This window comes from Molossus molossus, unplaced genomic scaffold (assembly GCF_014108415.1).
Source record: "Molossus molossus isolate mMolMol1 unplaced genomic scaffold, mMolMol1.p scaffold_m16_p_6, whole genome shotgun sequence".
Lineage (NCBI taxonomy): Eukaryota > Metazoa > Chordata > Mammalia > Chiroptera > Molossidae > Molossus > Molossus molossus.
This window is the reverse complement of record NW_023425399.1, coordinates 78,743,778-78,756,542: the sequence shown is the minus strand read 5'-3', so window position 1 is coordinate 78,756,542 and position 12,765 is coordinate 78,743,778. Positions and strand designations below refer to the sequence as shown.

The following is a 12,765-nucleotide window of genomic DNA, read 5'->3' as shown; positions in this document are numbered from 1 at the left end:
GAACATCAATTGGCCGCCTCCTGCATGCCCCCTACTGGGGATCGGGCCCACAACCTGGGCATGTGCCCTGACCAGGAATCGAACCAGTGACCTCTTGGTTGATGCTCAGCCACTGAGCCAAACCGGCCAGGCAATCTGTTAGTTTATATATGTGCTAATACTACACACATTCTTAATTATACCAGCTTTATTTTTTGCTCTTATAAAACTGGTCCTCATTACTCTTCTTTTTCAGAATGTTTTTGGCTTTTCAGAAACATTAGTTTATTAATCTGTAAAATGGGAATAAGTTCACCTCATTGTATCTGCTATCATTCATGTAAAGCATTTTCTTTGTTTGCTATTGATTAAATAGTAAAGTTATTGTTTGGTATTATTATGATAATACGAAAATAAAAACTTCTAGGGTTCTTTTTGTACAGACCATCTGTTTAACTTTCATATTTTGGTTTTGATCGCTTTTCTTCAAAGGGCCTAACCATATGCCTATGCAGGGACCTGGACCCAATCAACTCAATATGACAAACAATTCCATGAACATGCCTTCAAGTAGCCATGGATCCATGGGAGGTTATAACCATTCCGTGCCATCATCACAGAGCATGCCAGTACAGAATCAGATGACGATGAGTCAAGGGCAACCCATGGGAAACTATGGCCCCAGACCAAATATGAATATGCAACCAAACCAAGGTAAAGAAGTTTTGTTATTCTTAACTAGAATGCTGCATCAGCCTTTGAAAATAAAACAAAATTTTCAAGTTGTTCGTTGATGCATAAAAATGTAAGTTTGAAGTGAATAGCAATTAAAAGGAATGTTGAATTTGAAACTAGCTTAAAATATATATATTTTTTTACATTTAGATATTAACTAGCTTAATTTAGCTTTTTAAGGTTATTTATTTTTGTGTTTTGGGACAGTTTATTTTAGATTCTATATTTTTGGAATTTTTTCTTATGCTAATTAATGAATAACCAAACATTTGCTTTAGAGCTAGAAAGTTGAGAAAATATAATTTTATTGCTGCAAGTACAACCCCTTAAAAATAATGTACTCTGTGGTTCATTTTACTTATTATGGATATATTAATTTATATGGATTTTCCTTGATTTATATGGATGTTTTCTGATGCTGAGTTTCAACACTTAAAGGTAATTGTAACATAATTTGTTATTACAGTGTTTAGTGGAGGTGCTGCTATGTTCTTGTATTAGAATGGTGTGAAGTCTATTAAAGTTTATTACCAATTTCAGAGAATGAAATTTTTATCATGTTTCTCTTTTAAGTATTTTTGTGAATAATAGCTAAAAACCGGTAAGTGGCGCTCTGTTCTGCTAATTGCCTGTTAAAACATTTGGCATATTGCCAGCCTAAAGCTTTTTCAATTATGAAATGTGGTGAGGCTAAGAGTATAAGTTAGATTTAATGTATTTGCAATAAAATTTTCTGGATTTTGATTATGAAAAAACAAATCACTAAAGTTAATTCAGATAAAGAACGTTAGTGTTAAATCTGTTGATAATTATTCATGATGAAATAATATATTCTAAATTCAAATATTAACAGAAGATATATTCTGTAGTTTTTATGAGATATACTGAAAACAAAGGGAGATAATACAGTAAGTGGTCTGAATGTAGCCTCATAAAACTGGTGCTTGGTTTATTTTATTCCTCTGAAGTTTAGTGCCCATGATGGAATATTATTTTCTTTTTATTAGGGCAATTAAAAATTCAAACCAACAGCAAGATACAATCATTGTTAGATCAGAATGGAATTCTGATGTCTCTTCATATAGTTGGTTACCAGGAGAGAGAGAGCAAGAAAATTGAAAGTGATTCTGACAGCAACTACAGTAATGATGGCACGTTTCTTAGAAACTATAGTTAAGAAAAGTTAGAATGTACACAAAAAAATGAAAGTTGTTGTGGCATAGTTTGATATGACTTAAGATTTGAAGAAGAAAAAAATAATGCAGCAATATGCATTTAGGAAAATAGTTACTGTTTTTGGGGGGTTTTTAGTCAAGGAAAAATATTTATGGGGGGACCTCTGAAGTTAAAAAAAATGAAAAATGACTAATTCTGAGAAATTTGTTTTAAAAAGAAACAATTAAATTGCAATTATTTAATTATGTTAGTAATTATTACTTATTTAAATGACATATTTGGGAACTTTTGATCATATGGTAGTAGTTTTTGAAACAGGACACTGCAGGTGAAAGTCTAGATGCATTTATAAGAAATAGCCCTGGCCAGTTTGGCTCAGTGGTTAGAGCATCAGCCCGGGGACCAGAGAGTCTTGGGTTTGGTTCCCGCTAAGGGCATGTACCTCAGTTGCAGTTTGTCCTCGGCCCCAGTTGGGGTTGTTTGGGTAGCAACCACTCGATGTGTCTCTCTCACATTGATGTTTCTCTCTCTCTCTTCCTCCCTCTCTCCCTCCTTCTCTATCTGAAGATAGATGCAAAAGTTCCTCTGGTGAGGATAAAAAATAAAATAAAATATATCTCTTTCCTGGCTGGTTTGGCACAGTGGTTAGAGCGTGGGCTCTAGCACCAAAGGATTGCAGGTTCAATCCCCAGCCCCCAGTCAGGATGCATGTGGAAGGCAACTAACTGGTGTGTCTGTCTAAAATCCTTGTTTCTCTCTCTCCCTCCCTACTTTTTTCCCCTCTTCTTCTCCCCCCCACCCAACTCTCTTAAAAAAAAAAATCAATGGAAAAATTATCCTCAGGTGAGGATTAACAACCAAAAAATTTCTTAATGAACTGCTACCATTTTTACTATCTAAAATTTGTCATGGTTCTAATTTTTCATTGGTTGCTTAGAAACTCAGCTATGTTTGTACTAGTTGTAGTGACTTTACTAAGTTTTTAGGGTTACTTGGTTCTTTTTCTTTTATTCTTGCTTTTGTATTTGTAAATGTCTTATTATGAACTATTTAAAACTCTCAGTGAGGACAGATATATGTTTTAAGTAAAGACTCCTGTCATTTTAAATGGATATTTATTAGGTAGTGGTCTAGCTAATTCAGTTTGTTGGAATATAGGGACTTATTTTCTTGCAAAGAAACTAGTAGTAATATCTTCAAATGAGAGCTGTACATGGTTTATTTTGAGATTGAATGGTTAAGAAATGACTAGTAAAATGTGAGCAATAGATAATATATGAATGAGAAAATAGGCTTGGGGAGGGTGTTTGCAGTTTCATAGTCTAATTCTCATTATAACATAGATATAGGAAGGGTGAAGAAAATTTTTGTACTTTTTGTATGATAGTGATTCAGTAAACCCTCAATTTTGTAGAACTCGATTGACCAGACTTTGGATTTAACAGACAAATTTCTGGTCTGTATGTCATATGTGAAAGTTAACACCGTGTTAATTTTCAAATGCTTTTTACTAAGATTTGCTTATAATTAACATGGTATTTTTGTTATTAATTCACTGTTATTTTTAACAAATATTAGCGAATAGGCCATATGTTGGAAAAAACACTATAGTAATTTCCCCGAAATAAATAAATACTACATATCTACAGCTGTAGTCTACATATTTAAATACAAGAGTCACTGCTTGTAAACTGTGTTCAGCGAATGATCAGCACATGATCACACTGCATCACTCTAAGTAATTGGTTCTACTGTTGAGTGGGGAGACTTTCTGCAGCAGTTTTAAGGCCTGCAGGCCAGTATTCCAGCTTGCATTAAGCCACACCCCAGCCATGTGCATTTGTTTACTTACTGTGACTAGTGAATGCACAAATTTATTAGACCTATTCAGTATAGTATAAATAAAGAATCTTACTTCGTGGAAATTCATTTATCTCAGTAGAGTCTGCTGGAACTGATTGTGATAAATGAGGGCCGACTGTAAATTTAAAATTACTGTAATAAATATAGAAAACTTTTCTGTGAAAAGTTCTGTGAAACTTTTCATACATACTCAATTTTAATTACACAAACGTGTGTACATAAGTAAAAACAGGTAAACTAATTTGTCAATTTTTTAACACATGCATTGGAAAATCTACTTTACTATATAATAGACTTGCAGCTTAAACAGACAGCCCCTCACTCGAATTAGTCCATTATATTGAGGTTTTACTGAAATGTTATATAGAACTGCTTTCCTGGGAGATATTACATGGGAGAAGTATGATTTGACTTTGGAGGGGAGGTACACATAGTGGTTAAGAGCATGGCTTTAGAGTTCTCACCATTTACTGGTTATGCAACTTTAGGAAAGATTCTTAATGCTTGTGAGTGATAAATTTTTTTTACCTATAAAGTGAAATTTGTAATAATGCTCTTTCATAGGTTTTGGCTAGATAAATAATAGACATAAAGCTCTGAGCTTAGTAAGCCTGGTCCGTAATAAGTGCTCATTAACCCTTAGCTTTATTTTTTACCTTTATTTAAAATAATTTATAGATTGCCCTGGCCAGGAAGTTCATTTGGTTGAAGCATCGTTCCAGTACACGGTTCGATCCCTGGTCAGGGCACATGGAGAAGTCAACCAATGAATACATGAATAAGTGGTACAATAAATCTCTCTCTCTCTCTCTCTCTCTTTCTCTCTCAGTTGCCCTCTCTCCCTCTCCCCCTCCTTTTTTCTCTCTAAAGTCAGTTAAAAATTATTTATAGATTAATGATATGATTTATAGAGCTTTAGTGTATTGGTTTGCATCTGAAGATGTAAATGTATATGTATATTATTTTTAAAAATTCTATAATTTTAATTATTTACAGATTAATGAAAACAATGTTATCTTAATAGTTGTCTTAAAAATTATTTGTTTGACCAGTAACTTAAGAGACAACTAAGTAGTAACTAAGATACAACTATGTATTAACAGAGCAAAGAATTCTACTAATATAAAATATGGTGATTTGGGAATATTTTACATGGGTTTAAGATATGACATTGTTTCAGTAGAGTGTACAACTAAAAATGGAAAGAAATAATGTGATGAACATTTGTTATATGTCCTTTTAAAACTCTTTTTCAAGAACATATTATAGACAATTAAGATATTAAAAGTATCTTTGGGTATGCAATATCAGACTATGTAGTGCACCTTAACATCAAAATGATTTCTGTACAAGGTGGAAACCTTTAAGTATATAAAAATGTGTGATGTTATTGTTTGTAGAAAATAGTTATAACAGTCTCACTTTGTAATCTTCACTCTGTAGTACAGATTTTTAGAACTTATCTGGGGTACCTTTTGAGATTTAGCTCTCTTATTTTTATTACTATCTCAAGAGATAATAATACTCACACAGCCCTGGCTGGTTTGGCTCAGCAGTTAGAGTGTCAGCCCATGGTCAGGGACACCTCGTATCTGGGTCGTTTGGAAGACAATCAATCCATGTGTTTCTCTTTCTCTCCCTCTCTCTCCCTCTCTCTCCCTCTCTCTCCCTCCCTCTCCCTCCCTCTTTCTCCCTCTCTCTCCCTCTCTCTCCCTCTCTCCCCCTCTCTTCCCTCCACTCCTCCCTTCCTTCCTTCCACTCTGTCTAAAAAGTCAATGGAAAAGTATCCTCAGGTGAGGATTAACCAAATAATAATAATAACAACAACAACAATAATAATAATACACATTTGCCAGTGTAGCATATTTTATTATTGTAAGGAAAGTATATACTTCCTAAACAATCAGAATTGAGGTCATACTTTTTAAAATAGGGCTTCAAGAAAAAAGGTAAAAAGCATTATTTACAATATCCAAAATTTATAAAAATCTTACATACCTCAACACCAAAAAACCAAATAATCCAATTAAAAGTGGGCAAAGGACCTAAATAACACTTTTCAAAAGGGGACATACAGATGACCAATAAACATACGAAAAGATACTCAGCATCACTAATCATCAGAGAAATGCAAATGAAAATCATAGTGAGATATCACCTCATACCTGTCAGAATGACTATCATCAATAAATCGACAAACAAGTGTTGGTATGGAGGCAGTCAAAGAGGACCCCTCATGCACTATTTGTGGAAATTGAGATTGGTGCATCCACTGTGGAAAGCAGTATGGAATGACCTCAAAAAATTAAAACTGGAATTGCCTTTTGACCCAGCGGTTCTACTTCTGAGAATTTATCTAAAGAAACCAAAAAACACTAATTTGAAAATATATATCCACATTTATGTTCATTGCAGCATTATTTATGATAGCCAAGATTTGGAAGCAGCCCAAATGTCCATCTGTAGATGAGTGGATTTAAAAAACTGTAGTATATTTACACGATGCAATACTACTTGGCCGTAAAAAAAAATAAGGAAATCTTACCTTTTGCGACAGTATGGATGAACCTGGAGAATGTTATGCTAAGTGAAATAAACCAGTCAGAGAAAGACAAGTACCATATGATATCATTTATATGTGTAATCTAATGGACAAAATAAACTAACAAAGTAGAAACAGATTCATAGATACAGAGAACAGACTGACAGATGTCAGAAGGGAGAGGGTTGTGGTGCTGGGCGAAAAAGGTGATGGGATTAAGCAAAAACTAACCACTAGTCCTGGCCAGTTTGACTCAATAATTACGAGCATCAGCCCTCAGACCAAAGAGTCTCGGGTTCAATTCCCATCAAGGGCACGTACTTTGGTTGCGCTGGCACTGGGGTCATGTGGAAGCAGCCACTTGGTGTGTCTCTCTCCAATCGATGTTTCTCTCTCTCTCTCCCTCCCTCCCTCCTTCCCACTCTATCTGAAAATCAATGGAAAAGTATCATCAGGCAAGGATTAAAAAAATAATAACCACCAAACACCTCAGATAACAATGTTGTGATTGCCAGAGGTAAAGGGGTTGGGGGGTGGTAAGAGAGGGTATAGGGGGGATAAATGGTGATGGAGGGAGACTTGACTTGGGGTGGTGAACACAATACAATATACAGATGATATAAAATCTTATACCTGAAACCTATACAATTTTATTAACCAGTGTCACTCCAATAAATTCAATTAAAAGAAAAGGATAAAAACATTGTTTTAGCACTGCTGTCCTGCATTCTCTGTGTTTTTTAGGCTTGATTCTGAGTGATGTCAAGGATCCTCAGAGGGAGGACAGTGATGGAGAATAAAAGAAGGATGGTAATTGAGCTCTTTGGGATAGGAACTGCTGACAGCCCCAAAAGATAAAGCACAAGTGCCATGGTCTTTTCTATCTAGGGCTTAAACTAGAAATACTTTTCTCCTTTAGAGCAAAGCTTAGAATTTTGTTGTCATTGTGTCCTTTTGGATTTTCCCTCGGCCATTATGGTTTTGCTTTCTTCCTCCTTTGTTTTTAATTTTGATTCTAATGCATATTATATGCTTTAGTTTTATAGTTACATTTTTTTTTTTTTTTACGACAAGTCTTTAATCAGTGTTGGAGAAGAAAGACAAGGCAAAACTTCCATTTACTTAAAATGAGTTACACAAATGCCCAATCATGCAGCCTATTATATTATTATTATTTTCAATCCTCACCCCGAGTATGTTTTTCAGATAGAGTGGGAGGGAGGTGGAGAGAGAGAGAGAAACATGGATGGGAGAGAGACACGTGGACTGGCTGCCTTCCTCCCACATGACCCAACTGGGGTCAGGATTGAACTGCAACCAAGGTATGTGGCCTTGACCGGAGTCGAATCCGCAGCCCTTTGGTCCGAGGGCTGATACTCTAACTGCTGGGCCAAACCAGCCAGGACTATAAAATATATTTTTAAAATTCTACCTTAATTAAAATAGTCACTATTTTGGAACTTTTGTTACATAACTTGTTCTAAACTACCAAATTTGCTATAGCTTGAATAGAAGCAGTGAAGAATATTGGAATAAACATGGGCTTTGAAATTGGAAACTAGTTTTTTCTGATTCCCATTTGATATCTATTATAATCTTGAACTTTGGATTTCTTGACTAAAATCTTGAAAATTAGGATCCTTACTTGTGATAGTTATTAATGATTTACATGAAATAAATAGTGAAAGTATGTCTGGCAGTGTTAAGTGCATTCAATGTTAAGTTCTCTCCCACTCCATTCTCCCTGCTATTAAGAGTTTATTTCCTTGTTGAAAGAAAAATCCCAGAGTAGCCTTTGAAAAGCTTATATTAATGGTAAAATTAGAAGGAAAAAGAAATGAGAAATGTAGTAGAATAGAAGAAAGCGAATAGGAGAAAAAGAGCTAGCTCTTATAGAGTATTATTTTAAATAATATAGTTCTTCAATGGAGGAGAGTTGAATTCTTTCTGCTTGTGTTGTTGCTGCTATTGTAGGTCAGTTATATATTTAACAAGGTGAGTGTGTTTTGTTTTGAAATATTATTTAAATAAAGAGTGAGCTTTTGGCTCATGTGGGTAGTTTTTACTGTAACACTTTTCTATGCTCTCTGGTCCTTTATCTTTTTTTAAATTTCTTTTTCTTTTAAATTTGTTTTTATTGTTTAAAGTATTACAGATGTCCCCCCTCTTTCCCTTCATTGTCCCTTCCACACCCTCCCCCCCAGGCCTTCATGACACTATTGTCTGTGTCATGGGTTATGCATATATGCATATAAGTTCTTTGGATGATTTCCTTCCCCCCCACCCTAAGATTTGCCCATCTGTTCCATGCTTCCATGTCTCTGGGTCTATTTTGTCAGTTTATTTGGTACATTAGATTCTATGTATGAGTGAGATCATGTGATACTTGTCTTTCTTTGACTGGCTTATTTTATTTAGCATAATGCTCTCTATGTCCCTTCATGCTGTCTCAAGGATAAGAGATCCTTGTTTTTTACAGCTGCATAGTATTCCATTGTGTAAATGTACCACATCTTATTTATCCACTCATCTACTGATAGACACATCAGCTGTTTCCAGATCTTAGCTATTGTAAATAGCACTGCTATAACACAGAGGTGCATATATTAACTTTTCTAGGCTCTCTAATCCTTTGCCTTTCTTCTTAAATTGTCTTCTTTTGCTAAAAGGGAGTATGTAGCTATTTAACCAGTATACATTGGGGATAACTCATGCATACTTCTGAGACAGTAATGGTTATAATGGTAGAATGATGAGCTCCCATACCATAACTTGACCCAGTGAACCTTTGAGGAGCTGCTTACATTGTTAGATGGTAACACACAATTTTATGTTGACTATTTCATGTGATACACTTTTACTGTTGCCAGTGTGGTACTATGGCAGTGGTAGTTTGCTACTTCAGTATTGTGTACTTTGACAAGTGCATAGTTCTGATTTCTGAGTCTGGCTTGTTGCAATTCTCTGCCTAGGTGTTAGAATTTATTGAGCACTACAACTCTTTGTTTTCAGGAAGACCTTTTTAGTTTATAAATCTTATATTTAGAAAGGGAAAGCTGACCCTTTAAAATTTTGTCTAAAATGAAAGTTTATGAAGTTTCACCAATGTAAGGATATTTATGTTTGCATAGTTTCCCAATCTATCATTATGTAATAAGTGTCATTGAAAAAGAAAAAAATAGATATCCAAAAATTAGTAGTCTTGGTTTGACTACTCATCTGCTATGTGATTTTGTGAAGTTTACTGTGTTTTGGTATATATTTTCTGTGTAGCATAAGGATTCTATCTTTTCTAAAAGGGTAATATACTTAGGTATTATATACCACATAGTATAAAAAATACATATATGCAGGATATTCATATATTATATCTACTTTGTTTTATAAAAAGATTACTAGGCTCCTCCGATGAATTTCAAATCTGCTGCCATGGATGGGATGTTTTCCCTTGTTTACAGATTATTTTAGTTATGTGTACTTTAATTCAAAGATTTGTTCTTACTACTTAAAGTCAATTTTTATTATAATAAATTATATATTTTCGGAGCTATATGATGATAAAAGATTTTTATATTTTTCTTAAAATGTTTATCTAATATGAAAAAAAATATTCTGTTCATAATTTTTGTGTGTGTCTGTTTTCAGGTCCAATGATGCATCAGCAACCTCCTTCTCAACAGTACAATATGCCCCAAGGAGGTGGGCAGCATTACCAAGGCCAGCAGCCACCTATGGGAATGATGGGTCAAGTTAACCAAGGCAACCATATGATGGGTCAGAGACAGATTCCTCCCTATAGACCACCTCAACAGGGTAAGATTTCATTTGGAAAATTTCCCACTTAATATAAACAACAGTAGTTGGAAAGCTTTCCATTTTAATGAACTTTTCATCTAGGCAAAGTTAGGGCTTTTATTTCTTGATTTAAAAAAAAAAAACAAACTATATTTTTTTCCTGAAAGGTAGTGGATAAAGTAGGTACAAAGGGTCACAAATTGGATAGGAACTTCCTGGTACCTAGATTTCAGATTTCTTTTTATTTTAAATTTTCACCTGAGGACATTTTTCCATTTTTTGTTCAGACAGAGTGGGAGGGAGAGAGAGGAAGAGAGAGAGGGAGAGAGAGGGAGAGAGAGAGAGAGAGAAACATCGACATGAAAGGGACACATCGAGTGGCTGCCTCCCACATGCCCCAACCAGGGCTGGGGACAAACTGCAACCAAGGTACGTGCCCTTAGTGGAACCGAATCTGGGCCTCTCTGGACCGCAGGCCAGCACTCTAACCACTGAGCCAAACTGGCCAGGGCCAGATTTCTTTTATTCTTTCTTGGGAAAAGATTACATCATAAAATTTTTTATCAAAAGCTAATTTATTTCAGAAAATACTATTTTAGTTTTGAGAATGGACTAAATATGTGGTCAGAAAGAAACTCTAATTTATCTCAAACTGCTTTAATATAAAAATAAAAAGGAAATTAGTTTTCTACTGGTTTGACCCTCTTTTTAAGAAGTTAATATGTTTTTTTGAGTTGGTATTATTTGATATTGTATGGTCTTAACATTAATTTTTGTGAAATGTGGTGTTGGCTAAGTGTTTATGTATGTTTGTATATAAGAGAAGTTAAAAGTATATGAAATGCTAAAGCATGGGAGGGGAATCTATAGCTGAGAAATGCTCTCTCATAACATCAGATTAGAAAGCCTTTGATGACCTAATGAACAAATTATTTATATCTTGACTGGTTGTGGTTTTTCAGGCCCACCACAGCAGTACTCAGGCCAGGAAGACTATTACGGGGACCAATACAGTCATGGTGGACAAGGTCCTCCAGAAGGCATGAACCAGCAATATTACCCTGATGGTAATCTCTCCTAATGTTAACTTTCCCAGTTTCTATCCCTGCCCCATATTAATGTAGGTAGCTATTCAAAACATTTCAGTGTGGGTGAAGAAACTAATGATATGTTTCTTCTAAATTTAGAGTACTTCAGTAATTTAAAGCATTAATGATAGCATTAGTATATAATCTGTTTCAAAGTATATTTTATTTAGATATTCCATATTAGTACCATCGGGGATCATGTTCTGTTATTAGAATCCTTTCTTATATAAAAGAGGATCCTTTTATGTATATTTGAATTTGTTCCTTTGAACCAAAGCTGGTGTTACCAATGTACTTTTAAAAATAACAGCTTTATTGAGATAATTCATATAGCGTACAGGTCACCTATTGGTTTATGCATTGTATAACTACACAGAATTTCTAAGGTTCTTTTTTCTGTTTCGTCATTTCCGTTAATGTTGTGTATGTCTTAAAGAACTATGGTTTGTTGTACATTTGTATTTGTATCTGAGAAATTTTAGAGGCTAAGTTATAGCCATAATATAGTTGTATAGAGAGTTAGTGGAATAGAAAAGTCATTTAGAAAATGCATTTTTAGTTATTTAGCTAAATGGTGTATTTTTTTAAGTAGGAAGGTGGTTTGTGAAAAAGTGCTTAGTAAAGATGTGACAATCCAAGCATCCAAGTAAGCTGTCACTGTACAGTTCAGTTTTCTCAGTTTTTCTGTATGTTTGAAAAATTTATAATACCATGGTGAAGAAAAGGACTTCAGACAAATAAAATTGATAAATTTGAGGTGGTTTAGTCATGTCACAGAATGATTTATCTCACTGTGAAAGAATTTGCCAGAGTCTTCATTTATATAGTAAACTCCCTTGTTGTATTTAAGGTAAACTACTTTAAAGGAGAAACTAGGGGAAACTAAGAATTTAAAGCTGAAGTGTTGGGACCATTTACTGGAAGCTAATGTAAACTAGCAAGAAGATATAATTTGGTGTGTTTAAAATATCATTTTGCATGCCATTTTTTATCAGTGTGTAAAGCATAAAGGTACATGAGTGTAAGGACATTAGTTTTAATGCAGAGACTTTGCCTATTTATAGGCAGAGCAAACAGTGATAGTGATGATATGTATGGATAATTCTGGTTAGAAATGACTTACTTTTTTTTACCTCAGGTTTTCTTGCCTTGAATTATTCAGTGCGTTGTGACCCCCTCCATGTAGACATTGTATTAAGTAATATTTTAGACTATAGATATTTTTAAAAGGTGAAATCTAGGTTGTTAAATTTTATTAGGAAGTTTGCTAAATATAAATTATTGGTTTGTTTGATTTTTAAAATACATTTTAAGTAATTGAGTTGAATTTGATCCTGTTATTTTGGTTGATTCTGAGTATTTCTTGAAATATGAAATGTGTATTGTTATAAATAGGATCTTTTTATTCAAAATAGATACTTTATTTTTATAAATATCAGAACTTTAAGGTTCTATAAATCATCTTATTACATTGAAATTTAAAATATTAAATATCATTTTGCATAAATGTGTATTAATATATTTGTGTGACATTTACATAGATTATTTATAACAACTAATTTTCTTAGACCGCATTGGATATGTTAG

At 34.1% G+C, this 12,765-nt stretch overlaps 1 protein-coding gene across 9 annotated transcripts in view; it reads left to right on the top strand.

The window, feature by feature from the left end:
- Positions 1–12,765, top strand: part of SS18 (SS18 subunit of BAF chromatin remodeling complex) — a 72,301-nt gene that overhangs the window by 39,520 nt on the left and 20,016 nt on the right. For 8 of the 9 annotated variants that reach the window (XR_004957051.1, XM_036244553.1, XM_036244554.1 and 5 more), the window contains 3 exons: positions 472–693; positions 9,941–10,108; positions 11,053–11,157. Coding sequence is in view for 8 of the 9 variants with exons in the window: in XM_036244553.1 (XP_036100446.1) it covers positions 472–693; positions 9,941–10,108; positions 11,053–11,157 (495 nt within the window). In the remaining variant the exon portion in view is untranslated. The remainder of the gene's footprint in view (positions 1–471; positions 694–9,940; positions 10,109–11,052; positions 11,158–12,765) is intronic. The other variant, XM_036244546.1, reaches the window with a different exon arrangement.